Source organism: Papaver somniferum, chromosome 3 (assembly GCF_003573695.1).
Source record: "Papaver somniferum cultivar HN1 chromosome 3, ASM357369v1, whole genome shotgun sequence".
NCBI classification, from domain to species: domain Eukaryota; kingdom Viridiplantae; phylum Streptophyta; class Magnoliopsida; order Ranunculales; family Papaveraceae; genus Papaver; species Papaver somniferum.
In genome coordinates this window covers 218,628,602-218,655,849 of record NC_039360.1, presented here as the reverse complement: position 1 = coordinate 218,655,849, position 27,248 = coordinate 218,628,602, and the positions used below count along the sequence as shown (strand labels likewise).

Genomic DNA, 27,248 nt, shown 5'->3' with positions numbered 1-27,248 from the left:
GAGTGCAAAAGGTTGTAAAATAACATTCTAAATGAAAATTAACTAATATGCTTGTTAGAGCATAAAATGTTGTAAAACTAACATTCTAAATGAAAATTAATTAATATCCAATTGATTTTGATTTGGGTGCCATGGAAATATCGCGCCAAATGTCAATATAGCCTCGTGGATATCTAACAGAAAGATATTTTACGTCATACTAAGTTTATATGTTAGAAATTAGGATCGTCATGGATATATATCACACCGAAATAGAGAACTCGGGTAAGAAAAACGTTAGATGTTTTCAAATATATTTTCCGTTACGGCAAGGGCGGTTGTGGTTGGTCATTAAGCTCTAAGGGTTCGTGCCTCATGGTCCCAGTAGAATGCGAGACAGTTTTTTGTTTATTTAGTTTCTTTTATCCCTTTTGTTTGCCTACTGACAACTATAGTGGTTGCTAATACGAATAAGTTAGTGTGTCAGGTTTTGTGTTTTTTCTTTTTTCCTTGATCATTGAAAAAACTGAGTCGAGGACAGAAAAAGAAGCTAAAGAAAATTACAGTAGAAATCAAATTTGTCCATAATAGAATGCATACCTGGTCTTGTAAATTAGCAGTAGTAGATTTCCACCAAAGAAGCCCACAAAGAAGTGACAGGAGGAATGTTTGAGTGATCCTTACGAATGAAAATGTTTCGTTTCTTCTTTCTTTAAGATCCCTTTTCAACAATACCTAGAACGGCTGAGCCCAACTTGTACTCCATTTACCTAAATCCTTATCATTTTTTGCATGATTATAATCTAACAATTATTTCCCAACAGCAACTACATGGCCACTGCTTATTTTTGAAGTACCAAATATATGTAACATCCAGTTTTATTCGCCAAATTGTAGTGAGCCAACTTTTAATCGATTGTCCTGTTGGACAAGGCCTATCATATGACAGCCTTGCCCAACACTAGCTTCGACTGCCATTTTCACTCGACAAAGTTCAGCAGCATCCAAAATCGACTTCAGCCGATGATTTTGACCCAATAAACTATTTAAGGTTTTGTTGTAGTGCAGTTTGGTGTATGTAATGCCAAAAAGTAGTAAGACCAAACATTAAACTAAGGAAAACTCAATCCCAGTTTTTCAGGAAAAAAAGGAAAGACCACATGTTATGAGAAACCTTGCAGTGAATGATTATGTATGGTCCTGAGATTCCAAATTGTCACCACAGAGCATATAAAAGCTATAACTGTTAATGCATTTTTGCTGCATTATGTCACATGAGTTCAAACGACCATGAGTTACACACCACAACTGAAAGTTGATCTTGGAAGGCATAAAATTCTTCTAATGAAATAATAGGGTAAGTCATCCACACCATATATCTTAAGAAATCAATTGAAAGTACCAAGTCTTGAAAAAAATATGACGTTAGATTATAGTTCCTACCTTGTGGTATCTGAAAAGTTATCTAGGTGTGAATAAAAGGAAATAATGGCTGGTAACATAGAGGAAACATGTTAAGTTCGTCATATGATAAAATCCTTTTAAAGTCGAACCTCCAAGAACACTCATACGTGATATGGTTAGCTTTGCATGCATTTTGGAATTAATTTAGTTTGTAGAGTAGTGAGTATTGATCTGCAAGAATAAAGTTGCAGACTAATGATCATTCTAGAAAGAAGTATGTTGACCAGAGTGAAAAATAATGTTTTAGGTATTAACCAATAAACATCATGTTTCAAATATGGTTCTCCAACATGAAACACCTTGAGCAATGTTGATTTGACTATGTTTCCTTATAGTAAAAGTATCATTTTTCTTATCAGTTTTTAATTATATCTAATATCAAGAACTGATGGTACTTGTGTGATTAAAAACTCAATTCATTAATACAATATGTACTTTTGAATATTGTTTTAAATGTTGCTTTGTGTTTACATCCCTTCAACAACTTTAACCACAGTAAACTTAAGAACTTGAAACTGATAATCAGTAGCCTTATTCAATCATGTCTTCACATATAAAAGGTAAAAGGCGCCGGTGTATAGAAAGGACCTCAGCGTTTAAACAATAAACATGGAAATGATAGAACCCACAATGTATCGTTTTTTATTTCTTTTTTTTTTTGATACCGAGTATCAATATAATTTCTTATTTGGAGGTCAAGCCTCAAAGAAATTGTGGGTGGAAAAATCACAATAGCCCAAAACCATTAGAATTTTTATTTCATACATCAGAATAAATCAGTTTTTTGGTCAATTAACCATGTGGGAAAAGAATGACTGAAAGAACAAGAACAAATTAGTTATTCATCAAAGTTTCATGTACGAGCTAGTGGGTATAATTGGTATTTTTGTTGCTAGTCAATGACATCTTTGACTTGATTAATATCTGCTGGTATTTAAGTTTGTTGATCTTTTTGGGAAACCACGTCGAGTTCCACTGGTGGATGTATACCTACATTAAGTCTTGAACTCCAGGTTTTATGACAACCCATCAACTAGATATCTTTCCAACCCTAAGGAGGGCGAAGTAAGCAATCGACCTGAAGACCACAAGCATTGCAGTTAGATAGAGATATGATATTCCTTCACCTCCAAGTCCAATTTTTTCTATAGATAGATTGCTCCCGATCCTGCAGGTGATATTAGGCCCACACACATACATCTCATCGCTCTTATATTGCGCACCTAATAGGAGTTTGTAGCTATGGAATGTAACAGACATTTACTTGAGCCATGCTATGAAGCTAGGAACGTTTCTTATGTAATAACCACTAACCAAAAAAAATGCATTCACTATGACTCCTGCCAACATTGTTGCAGACTCAATATTCATGACCACCGCACCAATTGCGAGACCTACTCCGTGTGAAACCAGAACCGTGTATAGGACGACAGTTGATGTTTTCAAGAAATGAAAAACCGTTGGTTTCAAGCCTGCCATCCAATAAGTTATAATGATAAACCCAAAAGGCATAGCAAGCTCCATTGGTAGGTCGCCTGCCGATCTTGCCATGGCATAGGATGAGAGACGGTACATGCCTGATGATCGTTCCTTAGAAAGCATCAACTTTTCTTGTGGGAATGTAAATAAACCTTGGAAAAGTGGGAGTAATCCCCACATCATGGAGTAAAAGAATAGTAATCCAATCTGCCATACATAATGTTACAAGTCAACATGTTATTTGATCTAGTTTGCATTAGTCAACTCTTTTCATTGTTTATTACATTGTCACAAATTTTGTTAGGAAATTTCATAATTTCCATCTTCACAAACAATGGTTCTCATTTAAATTGCTGAATGGTAAAATTAGAGTGCAAAAGGTTGTAAAATAACATTCTAAATGAAAAATTAACTAACATGCTTGTTAGAGTGTAAAATGTTTTAAAAATAACATTCTAAATGAAAATTAATTAATATCCAATTGATTTTGATTTGGGCGCCATGAAAATATCGCACCAAATGTCAATATAGCCTCGTGGATATCTAACATAAAAATATTTTACCTCATACTAAGTTTATATGCTAGAAATTAGGATCGTCATGGATATATATCACACCAAAATAGATAACTCGGGTAAGAAAAATGTTAGATGTTTTCAAATATATTTTCCGCTACGGCAAGGGCGGTTGTGGTTGGTCATTAAGCTCTAAGGGGTCGTGCCTCATGGTCCCAGTAGAATGCGTGACAGTTTTTTGTTTATTTAGTTTCTTTTATCCCTTTTGTTTGCCCACTGGCAACTATAGTGGTTGCTAATACGAATAAGTTAGTGTGTCAGGTTTTGTGTTTTTTCTTTTTTCCTTGATCATTGAAAAAACTGAGTCGAGGACAGAAAAAGAAGCTAAAGAAAATTACAGTAGAAAGCAAATTTGTCCATAATAGAATGCATACGTGGTCTTGTAAATTAGCAGTAGTAGATTTCCACCAAAGAAGCCCACAAAGAAGTGACAGGAGGAATGTTTGAGTGATCCTTACGAATGAAAATGTTTCGTTTTTTCTTTCTTTAAGATCCCTTCTCAACAATACCCAAAACTGTTGAGCCCAACTTGTACTCCATTTACCTAAATCCTTGTCATCTTTTGCATGATTATAATCTAACAATTGGCCTTCCGTTTCAATAATATCCCTCTTCACCTTATCATCAAGATGTATCTTATAAGCAGAGATAAGTTGTTGTTTTACTGCCTCCATTTTACCCTCATCCATTTTATCCGTATAAACACCTGTAAAACACACACAAACACTCACAACAATATTATTATCTTTTTGGATGCTTATGAAAATTTAAAAAATACACAAATTAAATAACTAACATTTTCTTTCTTTCAGATCTGACTGAATTCACCTGACTTCTGGATATGACTCTATGTATTCGTTTTTTGAGTCAGATCTGACTCAACCGAATCAAAGTTCTGGATCTGACTCTATGTGTTCGTTTTTTGAGTCAGATATGACTCGTCTGGCTCAAAAATATGCAAGTTAGTGGGTTGGTCCCATGAATTGAGGACACTTCATGTCTTGATTTAAACATATCTGAGCCAGAAATTAAGGTTGAACCATGTCGCGAATCAGATCTGACTCAAACTACAATGGTCTGACTTGTGCCGAGTCGTATCCAGACATCGGTCAACAAAAAACAAACACATTGTAAAGGTCTGGAATGTGACTACACTTGGATCATATGTATTAAGATATATATTGGGAATTGGTTAAGGTCGAGATTAAAGGTTAAGAGTTGAGAATGTAATTACCGTTGGCAAGATCTAAAAGGAAATCCGCCGGATTCATAGTAACAGACGGAGAGTATCCGATGCCAGCGAAGTAATCCATAGTTTCATTTCCCTTCCCGAAATACAAAGGGTTACCCTCCGACAGGACTAAGATCTTATCAAACATGTAATAAATTCTACCAGAAGGTTGATGAATTGACATCAAAACTGTCCGTCCACCTCTGGCGAACTCCCGTAACAAACTGACGACTTGCTGCGCCGATGTTGAATCTAAACCAGAAGTAGGTTCATCGAGAAACAATAAACTTGGGTTCATCAGCATTTCTTGCCCAATGCTAACTCTTTTACGTTCTCCTCCAGAAACACCTCTCAGAAACGGTCCTCCCATGATGGTGTTCTTGCACTTTGTTAGCCCTAGTTGAGTTATCACCTCTTCAGCATGCTTAATCTTCTCTTCTTTCGTAAGGGTTTTTGGTAATCTTAAAAGAGCTGTGAATACAAGTGTTTCTGTTACTGTGAGGTGAACATGAAACTTATCATCTTGAGTAACGAAACCGGTGTTTCGATTCATTGAGTTGGTGAAGGATTTTCCGTTGTACGTAATATCTCCGGTTAGACGTCCGCCAAGGCGACCTCCTAAAGCCGATAACAATGTTGTTTTGCCGCTACCTGATGGACCTAACAAGGCTAGCATCTCGCCAGGCTGCACTGAACCTGTTATTCCCTTCAAGATCGTTTTCTCTACCTGACCTGATCCACTCTTGAGTTTGATCCCGTAAGAAACTTCTTGAAACTGCATCAAATCATTAGTATTATCATCATTTAGCAACTAAGTGATCATAAGAAAAAGCTCTTAAACTCGCTCTATAATCTGCGAAACAAATATTTAAGCGGCATTTGACGTATTACTTACCTTCAAGGTTACCGGTCGATTCGCTTTCTTGATGATGTCCATAGCTGCAGACTTACTCTCATGTTTAGCAGACTGTGTTTGATCTTCCTCATAGATCATTTTTTTTTTCCAAAAAAAATGAATCTAAAAATGTTTTATTAAGTGTACTTGTTAGATTTATATTCGACAACTCTTGGCAAATTGGGGAATTATGCCTGCCTAATAAAACATAAGAGCCCAGTATGCCTGCCTAATAAAAACACTATATATATTCCAAACCCAATATTAAAAATTCTCCAACGTAATGACAAAAAAAATAATTTTCTAACGTAAATTATTCGACAGAACTTTTGTGGCGATTCTTTTACAACGTGAAACACTCTGTAGTACAGTTTAGAAAATGAGAAATGAATTTCGTACAAATATTGGTATACTTATGCTACAGTGGGAATGGGCAACGAGGCATGGGAACCTTTCTATTGAAGGGTGCATTGATGCTAAAGCTAATTGTGCGCACTGTGTCTTTCAAAGGAGAGAAAAAATAATTAAAAAAATCTGATGAACATATTTGCTTACAAGATCCATTCTTCATCATTATTACCTTCAAAAATCAATTAACATATTTTTGATGGGTACATTATTGAAAGAACCAGAAGCCAACTGCAAAGACAAATACAAATTACAAAATTCTGACAATGAAGGACAAAGCATCCACCCGAAAGAAAAAGAACCAGAGAGCAAACAGAAAAGAAAAGCCAACTACAAGAACAAAGAAATGCAGAAAAGAGCTGATTCAAGGTGGTGGGAGATAGAGCTGGTACGCGATTGTATGCCTGATGATTTTCTGAATGAGCTTAGTTGTTGAGAGAGACTTCTTGTTGAATGGCTTCTGGATTCTGATTCCTTTCCTTCCACAGGGTCCATTGATGATAATACATAAGATCTATTGGCAAAATCAGAGATTTGATTTGGCAACTGATTGTTGTGCTTTGGCCGTCCTAATGACACCCTCTTGAATGAACGACGCAACAAGCTGCCATCCAGACAGAGCATAAGTAAATTTATGATTAGTAGTTCTACAGTGTACCTATAGTTCAAGCCAAGAAAAATTTACCTGCCCTTTCTGGTTAAACATTCTAGCAGAACAGAATCCACGACCACTACTGGCAGACGGACTTTCAATCTGATCACAAACAAATAAATGATCAGACAGTAATATCAACATTAACCTTATTAAAGAATTACTTCAAATCAACGATGAACAACAATGTTACCAACTAGGCAACTATGTTCAAATACTATGGAGAAAAGCACAAAGGTTCGTGTACTTGCCACGTTTAGTAACCACTCATCGGCTCTAAAAGGCCTGTGGAACCACATCCTGGAAAACGAGAAGAATAACGTTAAAACAAATTAGGCTTCTGCTCTTAAGTGATAATTTCTTTTTTTTTTTCTTTTTCCTACACTGAAAATATGAATTTCCTGTGAAATCTTTGTTTATGTAGAATACTGTACTGCTAGAAAAAGAAGTCAAATAAAAAACATTCCTAGGAAATTGTAGATACGGATATAGAGAGAGAAAAAAGTTTTATCTCACAATTTCTTAATTTGTCTGCAATATACTATCACTTAATAATTGATACAAAAGGATTAAAGACAATTTGAATGAAAGATGCCAATAGCTTAAATTATTGCTCTAGATGGCTTCATGCCGAGAGAAAAATACATGTACGTCTCTTTCTAGCTTATCTAATTAAGACTAAACTACGATGTAACGGGAAAGCGAGCAACTTACGAGTGGTCCAAACTTACTTGCATGGTTTTCAATCCTCCCTTAACATGAGGCTTTAAGCTTACTACAATTAGTAAAAGATCTGAAATATAGGCCGCTACACATCTGCAACCCAACCATTCACGATTACCTTCCCTATTAACATTAGTATTACGATATGAAAATTCAAGATAGCTCTGTGGGTTACCACAATACCAGTACTCACTTACCTATGTAGTGCAGGGTCATCAGAAAGTGTTCCCTGTGCTTTAAGCCAGAAACTCAAACTGGAATTGTTCAATGTCCACGAAATGACACATTTGGTCATGAAAAATTAAATAAATCAAAATCCAAAAATCCGAAAGACCCTCGATTTATCACTAAACAAAGGAATGAACACAACCATGGGTTAAGGGAATAGAAGAAAATAATGAACTAGATCAAACCTCCCGGGGATTTTAGTTTGCACTGTACAGCTAGTTGGCTGAAAATCTCATATCTACAGGCCAAGGATCTGTAACCACCTTCCTCCGATAGTTCCTGAAACTCGGCTAAGTTAGGTCTTGCTTAAAACGAAAATCAGACAGTACTATAATGTTTAAACAGAGGATACATACTCAGGAAGACGAAGGTCCAAATAACTTCTCTCTCGGAGCTCTTCCATTGATAAAAGCTGGAATGAAAAAGGATTTCAGTAACATATGAGGAATCCGATACGGTCCTTAAAAATAGAGAAGTGCATATGTAGTACAGAATTACCGTCTCTGGAGCAGGAGCAGATGGCATTGTAACTTGTTGGTGTTCAAACCCAATTTCTTCCTTCTATAAAACAAACATAGCAAAGCACTTTTACAATTAAGATCTTTTTCCTCTCGATATTGCAGTTGCAGCTTTGTAAGTACGCAGTAATTTACTTGAAATGAAGCGAGCAAAGTGAATATGACATTTCCCCTTTGCATTGCATCTACTCGTCGGGTTGCGAAGCTATTCCCATCACGCAAGCGATGAACGTGATATATAATTGGCACTGAAAATTGTGTGCTTCAATTAGATAAGAGCATTTACTTTATTTCACACCGGGCGAGAATATTATATAATACGCTGGTAAGTCCACACCATCCTACTAAAGAAAGTTGCAAAGATATACACCTGAAAACCGGCTTTGAAATAAAACTACGTGGGGTTCCACTGTCTAGTACAGTGATAAACCCATCCCCTTTTTCCCATACTGTGTGTGAGTGGTAGGAGATCAACTCACACTATAGAGGGTTGGATTCCTTATCTTCTCCCGACTCCTCTATGTTGAACCCATTGTATCTATGCCAGTTAGCAACATACATTACTCAGTCATATTGAATATACCAAGTTACCGCCCAAGATCGCCAGCGAGTAAAAAATAGTTGTGGAAACTACGAACAAGTTTCCCGCGATCAACAGTCTTTGAAGCTGCAGTTAATTCCTGCAAATGAACTCACATCAGAATTCACTATGTCAAAACACTAAACCCTTGGATGATACACATGGCAAATAAAATGTGTCAAATAACATATTAAGGATGAGGTGAATGAACGCTAGAAATATTCTTTAGTCAGTAGATATGGGAGCAGTAAACACACGAATTACTTGGTTAAATTTGTAGCAGGACATAATTCCTGTCGAAAAATGGAAGTGCTTCTACTTAGATCTAAGTACTATTGCAAATTAATCATCATATATGAATTTAAAGATCAAGCAGGGATTGTACTGGAAATGGCTAGAGATAATTTTACCCGGTATAAATCAAATGAAAATTATGACCAGCAAAAGAAAGAGAGAAAGAAGAATGAAAATAGCCTGCCTGGCCAATCAATTGTCCTCCAAAAACCTTTCCGGTCCTTGGAGTATCTGGCAATGTGATTCCGCGGAATAAGTTGACCTTCAAAACATAAGAAATGAGTAATTGCTGAGGCAAAAACGAAATACTAATACATAAAATTGCAAGAGGAAGTCATTAGCCATCGCAAACATACATCAACTGGATCCAAATGCAGTATTCGTTCCATCAACGAGGTCTCATGAGTTTCATCCACCGTCCAGATTGATTTTGGCTGTAGCAAAGTAGTATGTTCATGGGGCAACACCAGACAAGAGAGCTGCCATATACAATTAACGACTACTGGATATCAGTTTGTGATTTACCACTTCCATACTTAACTAAGGTGCATTTTATGAAGTTAATTAAACATAATGAAATATGACAAATAGATACCTCATCTAAAGCGATTACGTCTGCCTGATGATAAGATGATAAATCCCCTAGAAAACCAAAAAATCAAGCTAAAGCTACTAAAAGGAAAATTTTGAAGCTACAAATAATAGAGTTTGCAATTTCATTCAGATATTAATTACCATAACCAAAATAATCAGACGGTTTTAACCGAAGCTCCAACAAACGATTTTCTCCCTCCACGTTGTTATATCCATGGACCTTGGCCTGCCGCCACGACAATCATGTTAATTAAATTAAAACTAGTAAAATTATATGCGTTACACACACATGCCTTCTATGCAAATGATTCGACAATCGGAATCCATATATATATATATATATATATATATATATATATAGTCTAATACAACTTGAAAGTTGAAAAGTTCTGTTGGGAAAATCAACAAACAGGATGTAATCCTGTTTTTTTGTTACAATTAAGTAATAATTAACTCCCCTATCCAAATAAAAGAAATGCCATCATCCATTTTCCCTTGTCGAACAACATATTCATTAGGTTCCACATCATCACATCACATTTCATGATCATCAAGTTAAAAAAAAAAAATCAATGGAAAGAAAAAAAGGCAATGAAAAAACTCACTGTAATATCTGGGTTGAACTAACTGAGCGATTTTTCCAAAAGATGAAACTGGAAGCCTCTGCAGTAATGGAATATTAGCTAGAAACTGGATTACTTCAACAAAGAATTCCATAAAAAAATGTGGATGATCGTTTTCGTAACGAATTCAGAGAAGAGGTGTGATGATCAACAAACCACAGAAAATGTAATTAGAGCTGAGCACGGTTCATTGAGTAGCTAATTAAAATATTGCTGATACAGTACAGTATATTCGACAACGTCACTCCCCTTATACATAGTGGTTGGGGTTTGTCGTGGACTCCCCATATTTTTTCCATAAGAACCAATTATGCCTGCCTAATAAAAAACTGCATATTCCAAACCCAAGAAATTCTCCAATGTAATAACTTTTGGATTCTTTTACAACGTGAAACACTATGTAAATATAGAGAGGAGATTGTACAGTGAAATATTAATCTCCATCTGTTTCTAGGTACAAAATTTTAACATATAACAGCAGTACCGATTAAAGGGAGAATCTTACATGGGTAAAAAGCGCTGGCACAGTCCAAAAGAAAGCAGATATAATATCTCTGGCACGTAGTGAAAGTGACGTGCTAAACCCCACCTGCGCAGCAATATATGATATTAAGAAGAATCTGATGAAAGATCAATACTAACTACATAATTACGACCGACATATCTAATACTGAGCAGCAAATGAATTGCTCCGGTTCGCAAATACATATCGATGTACCAAGCAAGTTCAAATAATTTTTGTGAAGTATCAAATAAAAGAAAAGAGAACTTACCATCCCGAGGTTAAAAGAAGGCTAGTTTTGGTTTCCCCCTTGCTAGTTTGATAGGAGATGACAATCTACAGAAAAATTTAGTTATATTTAGGCTTCTAAAATATATAAACAGCCTGCTTCGAGGATAACTGTTGCGTAGACAACAGAATAACTGCGGCGAAATAGATAACATGGGAGCAATAACAATGTGGAATACCTTTGATGGAGCTCTTCCCCACACCAAGCATTTTCGATTTGTTCTGCGGAATACTTGTATTTGCCTGTTGCAGTCGTAGTTAATGTATACACACAGAACACCAGAAGCTAAGATAAGAAGTGCTGTCTGGAAGCAATTGGTCAAGGTTAGAATCACAAAATAGCACTTGCACCTAAACAAGGATGGTGCATGGATAATGTGCCCTAGTTACTTACCTGAGTACCAAGATTCACTGGATGATTGATTAGGTACATTCCAGGTGAGGTATAAACTGATGGAACCCAGACCAAGCATCCCCAACAAATATAAAACGCAGCTGTAGAAATCAAAGAAGAAGATTTGAGGCAACTGAAATTCTTAAAAATTACAAACCCAGAAGATTGTAATGATTTAAATGCCTCTTTTGCAGATAGATCTTGAGGGAGATATTTCGATTCTTTTCAATAGGGGCCATTGCAAACCGAATGTCGATAAATACAATCTAGAAGGCAAGTCATGTACTTTTGTGATGATAGTGATTTATACTCATCTACACCTCCAGGTAGATGGCGCCCAGTACTGTTAAAATTAACAAAAAAGGGTACTTCAGTGGTACCTCGATCATGTGTAATGTCCATTTTACTCCAGTATCCAGCTTCCCACCAAAAGAACTTGGTTACGTACACAAGCATCAATACAATGTTCACAAGCATAGATTCAGCTACTTTCCCATTCATTTCATACTGCAATCATTTATTGAAGTGGTGGAATTGTTAAACAAGAGAATAAAAGAGTATTACATGACAGCAAATCTAGAAAGGGACTATCTGAATTAACAACATCCTGGCTGAGATTCTATGCCTACTTTTATTAACTGTCTTGCTTCACCTACAAATGGTATCGCATTATAAGGCACAGGTAAAGGATCTGTTGTGCTCTTCCTGAAACTATCCATTAGATGATGATGATTAAGCGACTAACCTGCTTGATACAATAGGTGACAGCAAGAACACCCCAAGACATCATACCGAATCTACAATTTGTACTTGTAAAGACCTTAATATCAAAGTATTTCCCAATTCGAGGATATAGCTCCATTGCCTGCATTATAGGGATATGACAAGATATTAGTGCATATTGAAACGTATAATTGTGAGACAAAAGAAAAACCAAATACATACATCGGTTTCTTCTAAGAATCACATAAACACATAAATGAGTTTAGGTTACCATGGCAGGCATAATGCATGTGTTTCCCAAACATAAAACTTTAAAAAAAAGGCTGCAGCCCCGAGACAGTTCAAATTCCATAAGCTTAATTCTGCATATTATGTGGGATAGTTAACTAGTGTTGCAGAAATATTTACTCTAGGAAATTGTGTCTTTCCCATTAACTTCATAATACGACACAAATATGGGAACGCTAAAGATCATAAAGTTAGATCCTGAAAAGCTTCGCCAATAGTAAACCTTTTGCATGTATAGAGTATAAACTTCTGCCCGTTAAAGGAATGTGGACCAGATGATCAGATTCAGTAAAAGATAACCCGGAGTCGCTAAAGTATAAACTTATTGTCCATCAAATTTAAGAACTCACCCAGTAGAAGTCAATGATAGGATTCCCAGATGATCCGGAGTCGGTGGAGGATGGAGCAATATGACCCTTATAGACAAAGATTGTAAATTAGAAAGGTGCGACATATAGTGTATTAGTAAACAAGTGAATACTGATAACAAAGAAGTAGTTGTGCCCATTTCAATCCATAACCCTCACTTTTATGTATAGAAGGATGCAAAAGATTAAACTTCCGAAGATGAGTGCTGAGTAAATCTCTCCCAAATGGTCATAGACGATTGCAGGGTTAAACGTTTCTAATTGTCTTCAGTTTTCCAAATACCATCTGTACAAAGAAGAGATCTTACTGAAAAGGTAAAAGGTACTTCAAGCCAAGTTTTTAAAACGAGTTATCATTGCTCATCAAGACTCACATGCTAAAAATTAGATTGCCGATAATCATGACATACACGGACACTATTATGCTGATTATTACCTTGTGGACAGGTACATTCCCTGCAGGAGAGATGGGACCTTCAAATCGTTTGCCAGGAAGAGCAAGTTGAAGTAGATCCTCAAATGCTGCATAGCAAGCAATAATTTTCCATGCTATGGCAGTAGGTCTTGGCCAAATATCAACAAATCCTTGTAGCCCATTTTGCTTTAAGTAATCAAAAGTTTGAACGACGGATCCATCGGCATGAACCATATTGTGTACCATCTACAGTAATATAGGATATTTAATAAGTATCTAAATTTACTTCAACCAATTCAAGCCATTTGAATATAGCAAACTAGAAAATACAAATGTCAGAGTGAAACTGAACAGCACTTCATTTTCAGTGTGTTTTTTTCAGAAATCTCATCACCAAAAGGTTTACTGACATTCACACACAAAAGGTGTTTCTCCATTTAGAAGCATTGTGTTGCTGGGTGAAATCAGTGAAACATTATGTTGCTTGATAGTGATAGAAACCAATTGGGCAAACGGAAAACTCATTAAGAATTTCTATCAAACAGTTCGTAGACAGAGTTTACATATTCGAGTTAATACAAGATTAGGAAACACGTACTAGAGTTGTGATTTGAAACGCGTTTCCATATTTCTTCAAACTTCTATATTTAGGACCCCTTTGATCTTCCACTTCTACTATATAAATCATAGGGGGTTAGTCCAGAAACCATATTCTTCCGTCTTTGTATCTTAAGGTGAGATAGCATCAGAACGAAAACTAGTGCAATTTTTATCCATCTGATGTTGTCTGAGTCTCCATTGAAATCTAATTGAGTCTAGTTTGGAAGTATCTGTATGTTTCTTTCATGAGTAATGTTGAAGTATCAGCTTAAACCGGAAAAACAAGAATTGTATTACAGCCACCAGAGACACACGTACACCTCCGAATTTATTAACCGCTTCAAATAAAGTACAAACTAATGCCAAGTGCAGATTGTCACAGTTCCTTGAAATATAAAGCAGAAGTTTTCTGGTTGGGTTTAAACACATATTTGATAAGCGATTCCCTAATTGACAGTAACTCAGGAAACTCCTTCTTCAATTTAGACGCATCCATCTCATTGCTGCATCGAGCAGCAACAATCACCTTAGCCTGTTCTTCAAGGGTGAAGTTACTCCATTTAAAGTCTTGGTCGATATATTCCCTGTACATCTCTAATATCTCGTTATGACTCATGGCTCCTGGGTTTGTAAAGTTCCATACACCTTTCAGATTCCTCTTAGCCATCTCCACTGCAATAGGCAGAAGTTCATCGTAGACTGTCATACTGTTGGGAATGTTAACAACCTTGTCGTAAAGACTGAGCTTTGTGATGAGATTGCGTTGGTTGTTAAGGTCTGACGATATCGGCATGCGAACTCTGAGAATGCAAACGTTGTCATATTCCTTCAGCAACTCTTCAACCATGGCCTTGGTCTTTGAGTAGAAGGAACCAGCGAAGTTGGGCACGTCTTCCTCCTTGAATCCAATACCTGAACCTTTTGGGTGTTCAGCGTCATATTCAAATATGCATGCACTAGCGAAATTGATCATCAGCAATCCATTCTCCCTACACGCATCAGCCAAGTTCAGTGTACCAGCAACATTGGCACGGATTGTTTCTGTCTTGTGCGACTCGCACCAGTCGACATTAGGTCGACCGGTTACACCTGCAGCATTGAAAACATGAGTAGGCTTGACGTTCTGAATGTCTTCCATTAACGAGGACCTTTCCTCCAGACGACCTCTTCCGTACTCATACGATATGCCCTGTTTGTCACAGATTGGGCCAAGAAGACCACCTATCCACCCTGTTCTTCCATATATCAAGAACTTCAAAGATGGTTCCGAAGTGATGCTATGATCATCAACTGGAACACCCATTTTCTTATACCGAAAAATGTTGATTTAGAGAACTAGAAAAGAAGTTCAAACAGCATATATTGTAGTTCGTTGAGGTGTAACGATTAATCTTTTTATTAAGTGTTTCTTCTACCTGCCCCGGCGTTTTTATTAATGAAACGAATTGCCACCAGCAGCAATTATTGCAAATAGAGGGGAAAATATTGTATTCATCATTACCTACTTTGATATAATAAGTTGATCGTCTTTCGAAATGATATTCCCTCAGTTTCTGGAAAAGATGTACTATAATTTTTTCAGCTCGGCCTGAAAAGTTATCATAACTCTTTTTTAAAAACGGAGGTAGTACATTATAAATACTGAGGCCGAAAACAAAAAAAAATATGTATTCAAAAACTTGACCATATCAACAGTCGCTAATCTTAACTCGAAATCAAAGCAAACATCATTTATGGGTCATCAACAAGATCATGATTTCAATGGCTCATCAACGCTACTACCACTAGAACCGGTGATAGTCGTGATGTTTCCATTTCCAACACAAGGTCATTTCAGCGCAGTAGTACACTTATCCCATCTCTTATCGGTACGAGGAATACCCGTTCATTTTATCACTACAGCCGTGAACATTCAGCAAATAACACAGCGTGTACAAGGGAACAACCTCTCTACTACCAACCCAATACAGTTTCATGATGTGGGGATTCATTCGTTCCCTGCTCCTCCTCCAGATCCAAATTCTTCCAACAAATTGCCAGTCCAACTAGCACCCACTTTTGAAGGCGTGGTGAACTTCCACCAGCCCCTCGCCAAACTCTTAAGCTCTCTCTCGGTCACCTCTCAACGGGTTGTCCTAGTTCACGACTGTTTCATGGCTTTCGCAGTCGAGAAAGCCTCCTCATCAGCCAAGATTCACAACTTAGAAGTGTATTGTTTCAGTCCTTTTACGATTTTCACTGCCTTGTATACCAGATGGGAGATTTATGGTCGACCAAACTGGCCTAGCTTTGAGTATCTTAAGGAGTATTCGCATCAGCTGACATTAGATGGCTGCTTACTCGATGGATTTTTCGAAAAAATAATGGCCCCGCAGATGAAACTGGCATCACAGATAAGTTCTGGTTATATATATAACACATGCCGTCCTTTAGAAGGGAAGTTCATCGACATACTGTTATCCGTCCCGCCTTTTCAAGGAGGGAATACGACTTTGTGGTGCCTTGGGCCATTAGTAGGGCGACTACCAGCTGTTGGAGGGACACCGCAGAATCCGTCAGCAGCGTCAGTGAAGTCTCGCCACAAATGCCTAGAGTGGCTAGATGCACAACCTCAAAATTCAGTACTGTATGTAGCATTCGGAACTGCAACGACATTATCAGAGGAAGAAATAAACCAACTCGCAAAGGGGCTGGAATGCAGTCAGCATAGGTTTATTTGGGTTTTCAGAGAAGCAGATCGAAACGATGTCGTTGATGCTGATAATGAAGTCCGGAGAATTGGTCTACCCATTGGCTTTGAGAAGAGGGTCGTCGAAGGAGGGATGGGTGTGATAGTGCGGGATTGGGCACCACAGGTTGAGATATTGGCACACCCGTCCACCGGAGGTTTTTTAAGCCATAGTGGTTGGAACTCTGTCGTGGAAAGCTTAGGCATGGGTGTGCCTATGGCAGTTTGGCCTATGCACTCGGACCACCCGTGGAACGCTGTGCTGGTGACAGAGGTGTTAAAAGTTGGCGTGTTTGTTCAAGAATGGGCTAATAGAAACGACCTAGTTTCTTCGACTGTGATTGACAAAGTGGTTAGGAAACTGATGGATTCCGATGACGGGAAGGACATGAGAAGGCGAGCAGAGGAGTTGAGTCTGGCTCTTCGGAAGTCTGTATTACCAGCAGAAGGGATGAGTTCACCTGAAGAGTTGGATTTGTTCATCAAGCATATCTCCAGATCATAGAAGATAAAAGTCTTTAAGTGTTGCTTTTGTTTCTTATCTACAAACAGTGTGTCTCGCGTATGTTTGTGCTTCATTTTTCTAGTACCCAGTTTGCGATGTTTGTTTGTCCTTTTCAGTGCATGTGCAACGAATAAAGCGATTTTGGTTTTTCCAGCCTACGAATTACATAATCCAACCACATGACTGTCTCAATGGATTGGACCGAACAAGTTATAGTTTGTACTTTGTAGCAGTCAAACCTCTTTGATTAAAACTAAATTAACTTATTTTTATTTTTTTCTTAACTAAAAATCATTTAAATCAAGACAAAACATAAAAATAAATTTAGATCAAATATCCAAGTAAAACCATGATTAAACAAAAATACTGAATCGAGATCACATATCCAAACTGTAAAATTGATGATGCACTTGTTTTGCTTCTGTAAATACGAAGTGAAGCGTAAATAAAAGCATACACATGGTCAATAGGTTTCCTCAATTTATAGTTTCTGATATAGGGATGCCATGTTTAATGCTTAGTAATTTCTGACGGTAGTTGTTTCGCCTACGCAGTACTCAGTTAAGGATGAGACCCTCTCGTCATTCTCAAATTGAGGACTAAATTTATGTGATAAACAGAAACTTGGAAGCACACTTATTAATTTTTTGCTCGAAATAAATCAAAAGAGTGGCCAACGTGGTTACCATGTGGATAATATTAGTACAATAAAACATATCATACTTTAACTAACATTACACTATCTAGCGCTTTATATTGGCATTTCACTTCCACTATATATTGGCATCTTATTTACCAGGAAAAGAAAAAACCATAACTTTAGATGATACAATCAAGAGAAAATAATTTATATCAATACTGAAGTATCAACTTGAAGTGCTACAGATTAAAATGAAGCAAATGGCAGGTGAAGGGTGTCGATACATTGAGTATTTTCTATTTTATTAGGGTTCCACGGATGTAGGATTATCAAACATAACTATTTCATTGTTAGATTTCAACGATTTCTGCGTATATTCTATTTTATTAATTCTTATATTGTCTTCTTAAGTTTCAAGAAAACCAGAGCATGAACGCATCCCCAAAACCTTTGCGAAGCATAATAATTTTCGAAAAAACCCTAATCCAAAATAGTTCCATAGTACCCTGATATTTAGATTACAACCGTAAGATTGTTCTGAATTTTTGTTTTATGTTATACTGTATATTGATCTTATGTATCTCCTATAAAATATTCATAATGATCCGACCAAGGAAATACTCGGAATATACGATATTTCCATCTGTGTCTACAAAAACCGTGATCTGGAACACTCATACATCATAATCCACAATTCTTATATATACTTTAGAATAATATTAAATTTTACCATCTTTGGGGTAATATTTTTATAAATCTCGTGTAAAACCTCATAATTTGACAAGGGTAATATTTTCTACCAGTCAGAACAACTGAATAATGAAATTCTTCTAGCTTCAGGATTAACATTGTGTTTCGGGCCTATGTGGTAATTTTAAGTTTATTATAAATGGCCTAGGAATACATATATAATGAACCATATCGGTGCACTTTTCTTGACCGTGACCCAGTGAACCCAATGGACCTTGACTAAATAGTTGACCAGGATTTGACTTAATCAACCCTATTTGGTTTTGACCTTTGGGACTCAGAAGTACTTGAACAACATTAAAGGTTCTCTGATATATCTACAAGAACTATACTTCCATCATAAAAACCGTTTAACAGCGACAATGCAATTTTCAAAAGATGAAGCAATAGCTTCCATGTTTTTAACGCGACACATTGATTTTTGACGATGAAATACAGATTTTAAATCATTCATGATATTTCCCAGAAAAACTTAAATGTTAAGTGGGATGTAATCCGAATCTCGATCTTGGATTAGATTATTCTTATGAAAATTAGTTCAGAATGGGCTTCCTACTTCCAGTCTGCTTGCGGATCATGTTTTTACAATCTCTTTAGAGTATCCTATGTGTAATTCGTAAAATTCCAGAAACTGACCAACGCATCTTCAGATAGTTCCCTTTTCCAAAGCAAGTTGGATTTCAGTCTCTCTTGATTCTATTAACTCCGATTCCCGTTAGTGAGTGGGTAAATATTTGAATTTCTTCAAATACCTGAGTATTCGCTTTTGGCTACCAATATAGTAACGGTTCGTTTAGAATTGTAGATGCTTAGTCTTTTTTGAAAAAATTACTCCTAATCCAAATTTTCAAATTATAAGTCATTTAAAAATCAATCATACTTTTTTGTTAACATCATACTACCCAGCCTCATCCTTCAGGGTCCATTAAACCTTCATCGTCTTGTACAAAAACAGACTGGATAATATTTATTGCTGCTTCATTTAAGGAAAGTGACCTCTCAGTGGGATATGCATTCCTACCATAATCCGTAGACATGGAAAAGTTTATGCACATTGCGCATGTTCGAGTTTACGACATCAAGCTTTCCCAGCAAAAACTCAATCATTGTTAATAGCGAGCGAACGGTTAACAAACAATCTTTTATCAAATCCATAATTTCATGTAGTATTTTCGATAAGCAAGAAATTGTTAGCATATTACACTATATTATTTGATTTATAAATAAATTCCATTTCTATGAAAAAGAATAAAAAAACTAATTGAGTAGTTATTCAATTGGTCCCATTACCTGACGCACAAAGAATCTCCTCCCTAAGAGCGTCCACAATGGACGGGCAAAAGACGGAGTAAAATTATATTTGGTCAGAAAATCAATCACAATGGAGTGGAGCAAACCTGTATATGGTCGATATTTATAGGGTTCGGGAGTATATTTGGTCTGAAAACTGGAGCAAAATTATATATGGTGGAGCGGAGATTAAGAGTTCGCCTGAAATGGGGCGCTGGTTTAATAACCATTTGGAGTGGAACGGAGATCGAATGCACGCACGATGATGGAGCGAACATATAAAGTCCGCCCATTTAATACAAGCCAATATATTAAGTGACACGCGCTTATGACACATGTGATAAAAATGATTGGCAATATAGAAAAAATGGACATATATAGGAGCACTGTTATCCCGCACGACCTTGCGGGATGCCTTCCCGCAAAAACGGTTTCTAAGTCGTTAGATCACTATGTTCCACGACTAAAACCCAGATCCAGAAACCTTGAATCCTTTAGGGAAATGGTGGGTCTCGAACTGAAAGTGATGGGTCCTAAACTGAATACAAATCTAACCGTTTGTTTGCTCATCCAACGTCTTAGAAGCCGCTTTTACGGGAAACCATCCCACAAAGTCGTGTGGGACAGCATTTGTCCATAAATTATAGGCATGAGCATTCTATGTGTGGCATCATTAACTGCCACCGTGCGGAAGACATCATTGAATGCCTAAAGAAGTTCTTCTCAGTTCTCACAAATGAAAATGAGGAAAAAACAACGACAGCTATATATTCGTACTTACCATTTTGGTCCTGCTCACAGGGGCGACATTAGCAGGTTTGGAGCTGTATGACCACTTGGGGCGGCTACGATCGGTACCAGCCTCCTCGCATGGTCTCGTATATACTTACGTAATCATCTCTAATAATACATCCGCTTTGGCAGTCTCTCTACTTTATGTATGTTACAGGCAGCCTCAACTGCTTTTCACCTAGTTTTATAATTCTTGACATTTTAATTATGGATAAGTTGATCGCCCAAAAAGATCATATAAAAGATATGATTGGTAATAAATGACAAATTGGGGATAAGCTAACATTCTATTTGCTGCATTTATTAACTACGGTATCAATTATTAGCATCTTTAGTGAATGCCCAAGGATTCTCTATTTTATTGCCTTTCTTTTTAACTCTATTATTGGGGCTTAAATTGGTGGGATTTTGGGGCTTGAAAGACTATATGGAGACTAAGTGGTATAGGGGGAGATCAAATTTATGTAAAAGTTCAAAAACACCCTCAATCATTTTCACTTATATAACACTTTTACCCTTCTATTAACTGATTAATCTAATAAAGAAAAGAAAAAAATTCATTAAATGAAAAAGAACTGAAAATCAAAATCATTAAAAGAAAAAAAAAAACCGTCCCACCACCTCTCTCTTTTCCTCCTACTTCTTCTTCTTCTTCCCTTACTCCCCCTTTCTCTATTCCTTCTTCTTCATCTATCATTCTTCGTTTGAAACGATTAATCGACGATTCAAAAAAAATTCATCGTCGATTAAACTCATTGTACAAAATCATGAAAGAAAAGGAAAAATTAGTTCATTCTTCGTCGAATCAACCTTCTCTTGAAACAGAGAAACCAACTTCAACAAATGAAGTAGGAAGTGAAGATGAAGAAGAATTGAATGAAGGAGATGCACCAGCCTCCCAGACTCCTGAGATGACAGCAATAAGGTATGAATTGAAATACCCACTCTTTATTTAAGCTTTTTATCGATCTTTCAGTTGGTTTCGAAGATTTTAGGTCTGAAAAAACAGTTTCAGAAAGTGTTTACGGCTGGGAGTTCTTGAATTCCCAGCCGTAAATATGTCTCACGGTTGGGATCTATTGGTTTCCCAGCCGTGTATATATCCGATTTGGTACGACGACTAGGTTTTCCTATCCGTAATATGAGTAAGCAATGCGGAAAAAAAACTTTCCCAGCCGTTATTGGTTTTACGTCTTGGTCGATAAATCAAAATCCCATCCGTTATTTTTGTTGCGGCTGGGACTTTCCATTTTTCCTAGACGTTTTTTATTTACGTCTTGGTCGGTTGATAAATATCCCATCCGTAATTTCGTTTTCGTCTGGAACTATGCATATTTCCCAACCGTTGTAACTTATCTTCTTTTGCATTTTGGTCTGGTTTGTCTTTGAACAGAAAACAAAAGAGGAAGGAAATATCAATAGAAGTAACACCTTCTAGTGAGCCCACTCCGCAACCTCGTCACGGAAAACCATTGGGTGAAAACGCAAGGAATACAAGTGAACTTGGAGTTGGTGGAGTAAGTGAAGGTGTACTTGATGTTAGTGGAGGAAATGAAGGTGGAGTTGCTGGAGGAAATGAAGGTCTTGCTGTTACTGGAGGAAATGAAGGTGAAGTTGTTGTTGCTGAAGGAAATGAAGGTGGAGTTGTTATTGAAGCTGGCACTTCTAGTGGTCCTGCTCTTGATAAAGGTAAATCAGTGGTTGAGGAGGACAATAAGGATGGAAAGAAGAAGTATCCACCAAAGGATAGTGCAAGAGATATCATTGATGCTATGATGTTTTTACCTCCCAAGAATAATGGGAGACCTTGGGGTGAGCCAAGAGATCGTTCCGTCTTGATTGGTTACCAGTCATCATGGGCTGCTAAAGTCTGTGCAACAAAGGTAACAAATCAAACTTAATATATGTTATTTTCATTTTATTATGTATATTTAATTGTAATAACCACAATTTTATATAATATGTAGTTTCCCAATAAAGCGGTTCCTAAACTAAAGCACCAACAACCAAAGTTTTGGCCGTTGGAGGGTGAGAATCCAGAGCATCCAGATGTGGTAGATTTGGTAAAAGCTTCGGGGTTATGGTCTGGAATCGAGGTGCTGCAGAAGTCGTATGATGTTGTGACAGTGTGTAATTTTAGAGAAAGATTTTGGCCCGAAACCATGACTTTTCTACTCCCATTCGTCGAGATGACTATGACTCCGGATGATGCAAATGGAATCTTCGGTCTTTCTTTGGAAGGAAAGGCTGTGTATGAGGGTTTCAACAATTCTCTACCTTGTGATGACCTTTATGTCTTGGCTAAAGACCGTCTTGAATGGATCAAAGATAAAGCGGAAGAAGAGTTTGAGATAGGTTATGGATCCCCTCCCAGAGCTAAAAGGGGATTTCAACAACCGGGTGAACGTCATGAAACATTTAATATGTCAAGGAAGATTAACCTGGTTCGTCTAAGGGAGCAGTTTGAGGATTCTGACCGTAAGACCAAAAATGGAGAAATCGTGATGGACGCAGAAATAGCTAGACATACGGTTATAGGTTAATTGTTGCACGCTCTTAGGACCGTCTTTTTTCCCGATTTCTCAGGAAATAAGGTAAATGCTTGTTATTTGCAGTGGTTGAAGACTCTCAGTCTCGATCCGGAAACAAACGAGTCCAAGGCATAATAATCCCTGAGAAAGAAGGTTTATATGCTTATGAAGATGACCGATCAAGGAGACGTAGGAGGGATAGGTCTCCTTCTTCTAGCGACGACTCGGATACTCCCTCTCGTGAGCAAGCTCAATCAAAGCAAGAAAAAGGCGGTCGAGGTGAAAAAGGAGGCCATGCTGGAACAAGTGCTCGAGGTGGAACAAGTTCTCGAGGTGAAAAAGGAGGCCATGCTGGAACAACTGCTGCTCGAGGCTAAACAACTGCTGCTCGAGGTGGCACAAGTGCTCGAGGTGGACGTGGTGGAGGTAAAAAGACTCCAACTCAAGCTGGCAAGGGAAAAGGAGGTAAATAGGCTAGAGTTGTAGAACAAGTTGTTGAACAGGACAAAGCGAACGATTTGGATGAGTTTTTGCAAGATTCTTCGGAGGAATCAAGTGAATGACTATCTACTCGCTTTTTAGTATTTTACTTCATGGATTTTTTGTCATCTAAGCCTTTGACATTTTACTATTTTCGTTGTTTGATCAAGGATTTGGATGGTTGAAATTTTATAACTTTGCATTTATGAATTAATGTTAGTCTTAATATGTCTAATATAAGAAAAATGAGGAAAAAAAACAACATAATTGAATTTTTGGTGCAATTTCGGCTAGGTCGATGCTTCACAAAACCTAGTCGAAAGTTCCTATAATTGTTGTAAAACAAACTTTCATAGCCGTAAACATGAAAACGGTTAGAAACTCTCAGTCGTAGAGAGAATAACGGTTTGGAAACCCGTCCGTTGTTGGTTCACGGTTGGGAAAAACCTAGACGTTGTTTGGTCAGAATTCCCTGAACAACAATGAGTCATGTTTACGGCTAGATATCCAGGTCGTGTATCATGATCACCATTAGGACTTGAAACCGTAAATGTATTTACGTTTTGGTCAACCTGGCTATTTCCTAGCCGTTACCGTAGCAACGGTTTGGAAACTCATCCGTTTTTGTTACGGTTGGGACTTTCCTAGCCGTATAGTACTCTGGTAAACCCAAAAAAAAGGGGCTCCTGGTTACGGCTACATATCCAAGCCGTAATTGCTTCCACGGATGGGAATCCCAGCTGTTATGCTGACAGATAGTAATAAATCAGATTTACAGACTGAAATCCCAACCGTAACTCTGAAAGAACATAAACTCTGCAGGTTATACAGAATTACGGCTTGGTCGACCTTGCTTTTTCCTAGCCGTAATTACCTATAATTTCCTTTTGTACCACTTCAAATCAGCTAGTTTTTTGAATTTTGAAAAATAAATCCGTTTGAAGACTGATCTATAGAAGGTTTTAGCTTTTCAACCACTTATTTAAATTTGAAATAACTCCATCTCCATATAACCACCCATTCCAAATCAAAATCACACCTTCTACACTAATAATCTCTACTAAAACTCCTACAAACTCAATGCAACGTACTCCAAGGATAAACCCGACTTTACTTTGGATGAAGACTTATCTCTTTGCCAAAATTTTGTGCTATGCTATCCAAAGAAGGGAGAAGAACGAAGGAATGGTGGTGTACCAAGTCAATCTTATTGGAAAAAGATTTTTGAAAATTTGTGTAGTGAAACAGGCAACACTAACAACCGCGATGGGTTTGAATTGTATCTCCGATTCTCAAACATACGCAAAAAAGTGGAAGAGTATATGGCTTTACTTCGTATGTGCAAGCAACTTTGACTTAGAGGTGAGACTGATGAAGAAGTCATGGCTCAAGCTAACAAGGAATGGAGAAAATGGAATTCAACTTCGAAGCTCAAATGACCATCATCAAAGATTTCTTGATACATCGGAAGGGATGTTATTAAAACCAACTTTGTAATGGGGATATATTAAGCATGTAATGAGTTTTATTGTGGTCTAGTTAATGAATGTATTAGTAATTTTCAATCGTATTAACAATTCATGTTGAATAAAAAAATTTCTCAACTTTCAAATCTAATTACGGACGGGAAATTTATGCAAACCCAGCCGTAATGCAGACTCAGGTTATATTGGGAATAATAACGGCCAGAAGTTCATAAAATATCATCCGTTTTATGTGTTCACGGTTGGGAGTTCCTAATATCCCAACTGTTTTATCTAATTTCGGCCAAGTCGACACATTTACCCAGCCGTAACAGCAGAAAATTCTAGATTTTTTTTTCCAGATTTTTGACCGGTTTGAATTGATAAAATTGGTGTTGGGAGTTGATTATAAGGTTATCTTGAGTTTTGTGATGAAGGGCTTCATCAATTTTCTTCAAACTTTTTCAAAAAAAATTCACCAAAATCACCATTTTTCCTTCTTCAAAACTCAGTAAAATCAAGTTTTGAGTTTCCGGAATTCGACGGCTCTGGTTGGAGTTTCTCGGATTGGGCCAATGAAGTGGAATGCATATTCGATGAAAGGAAGGTAACAAGTGATGCAATGCGAGTTGGAATAGCAGTTGATAGGTTCAGATCGTCAGCCTTTTCATGGTGGGGAAGTCTTGGAACAACACGAGAAGAAATCACTACTTGGGAATGTCTGCTTTGGGTCATGTACCGGAGATTTATGCCTCCCAGATATGTGTAGATCCTTACGAGATTACTATAATTGTTGTAAAACAAACTTTCATAGCCGTAAACATGAAAACGGTTAGAAACTCTCAGTCGTAAAGAGAATAACGGTTTGGAAACCCGTCCGTTGTTGGTTCACGGTTGGGAAAAACCTAGCCGTTGTTTGGTCAGAATTCCCTGAACAACAATGAGTCATGTTTACGGCTAGATATCCAGGCCGTGTATCATGATCACGGTTAGGACTTGAAGCCGTAAATGTATTTACGTTTTGGTCAACCTGGCTATTTCCTAGCCGTTACCGTAGCAACGGTTTGGAAACTCATCCGTTTTTGTCACGGTTGGGACTTTCCTAGACGTATAGTACTCTGGCAAACCCAAAAAAAAGGGGCTCCTGGTTACGGCTACATATCCAAGCCGTAATTGCTTCCACGGACGGGAATCCCAGCCGTTATTCTGATAGATAGTAATAAATCAGGTTTACGGAATGAAATCCCAACCGTAACTCTGAAAGAACATAAACTCTGCAGGTTATACAGAATTACGGCTTGGTCGACCTTGCTTTTTCCTAGCCGTAATTACCTATAATTTCCTTTTGTAACACTTCAAATCAGCTAGTTTTTTGAATTTTGAAAAATAAATCCGTTTGAAGACTGATCTATAGAAGGTTCTAGCTTTTCAACCACTTATTTAAACTTGAAATAACTCCATCTCCATATAACCACCCATTCCAAATCAAAATCACACCTTCTACACTAATAATCTCTACTAAAACTCCTACAAACTCAATGCAACGTACTCCAAGGATAAACCCGACTTTACTTTGGATGAAGACTTATCTCTTTGCCAAAATTTTGTGCTATGCTATCCAAAGAAGGGAGAAGAACGAAGGAATGGTGGTGTACCAAGTCAATCTTATTGGAAAAAGATTTTTGAAAATTTGTGTAGTGAAACAGGCAACACTAACAACCGCGATGGGATTGAATTGTATCTTCGATTCTCAAACATACGCAAAAAAGTGGAAGAGTATATGGCTTTACTTCGTATGTGCAAGCAACTTCGACTTAGAGGTGAGACTGATGAAGAAGTCATGGCTCAAGCTAACAAGGAATGGAGAAAATGGAATTCAACTTCGAAGCTCAAATGACCATCATCAAAGATTTCTTGATACATCGGAAGGGATGTTATTAAAACCAACTTTGTAACGGGGATACATTAAGCATGTAATGAGTTTTATTGTGGTCTAGTTAATGAATGTATTAGTAATTTTCAATCGTATTAACAATTCATGTTGAATAAAAAAATTTCTCAACTTTCAAATCTAATTACGGACGGGAAATTTATGTAAACCCAGCCGTAATGCATACTCAGGTTATATTGGGAATAATAACGACCAGAAGTTCATAAAATATCATCCGTTTTATGTGTTCACGGTTGGGAGTTCCTAATATCCCAACTGTTTTATCTAATTTCGGCCAAGTCGACACATTTACCCAGC

At 37.3% G+C, this 27,248-nt stretch overlaps 2 protein-coding genes and 3 pseudogenes across 2 annotated transcripts; 1 reads left to right on the top strand and 4 right to left on the bottom strand.

The window, feature by feature from the left end:
- Nucleotides 1–2,472: 2,472 nt before the first annotated feature.
- Nucleotides 2,473–5,722, bottom strand: LOC113360677 (annotated as a pseudogene).
- Nucleotides 5,723–6,171: 449 nt separating this feature from the next.
- Nucleotides 6,172–10,531, bottom strand: LOC113360675 (annotated as a pseudogene).
- Nucleotides 10,532–10,730: 199 nt separating this feature from the next.
- LOC113360674 lies at nucleotides 10,731–13,455 on the bottom strand (annotated as a pseudogene).
- On the bottom strand, nucleotides 12,173–15,167 carry LOC113358698 (trifunctional UDP-glucose 4,6-dehydratase/UDP-4-keto-6-deoxy-D-glucose 3,5-epimerase/UDP-4-keto-L-rhamnose-reductase RHM1-like). Its single transcript, XM_026602338.1, has 6 exons — nucleotides 13,820–15,167; nucleotides 13,243–13,467; nucleotides 12,966–13,092; nucleotides 12,789–12,854; nucleotides 12,422–12,512; nucleotides 12,173–12,292 (listed from the first exon to the last, which is right to left on the bottom strand). Exon 1 carries the CDS (start codon nucleotides 15,122–15,124, stop codon nucleotides 14,198–14,200), a length of 927 nt encoding a protein of 308 aa, XP_026458123.1. The 5' UTR covers nucleotides 15,125–15,167; the 3' UTR covers nucleotides 12,173–12,292; nucleotides 12,422–12,512; nucleotides 12,789–12,854; nucleotides 12,966–13,092; nucleotides 13,243–13,467; nucleotides 13,820–14,197.
- A 387-nt stretch (nucleotides 15,168–15,554) lies between these two features.
- On the top strand, nucleotides 15,555–17,054 carry LOC113360673 (zeatin O-glucosyltransferase-like). Its single transcript, XM_026604158.1, has one exon. It carries the CDS (start codon nucleotides 15,555–15,557, stop codon nucleotides 17,052–17,054), a length of 1,500 nt encoding a protein of 499 aa, XP_026459943.1.
- Nucleotides 17,055–27,248: the final 10,194 nt, after the last annotated feature.

Coding starts and splice junctions, on each gene's coding strand:
- LOC113358698 (XM_026602338.1), bottom strand. CDS start 15,124: ATGGGTGTTCCAGTTGATGATCATAGCATCACTTCGGAACCATCTTTG.
- LOC113360673 (XM_026604158.1), top strand. CDS start 15,555: ATGGGTCATCAACAAGATCATGATTTCAATGGCTCATCAACGCTACTA.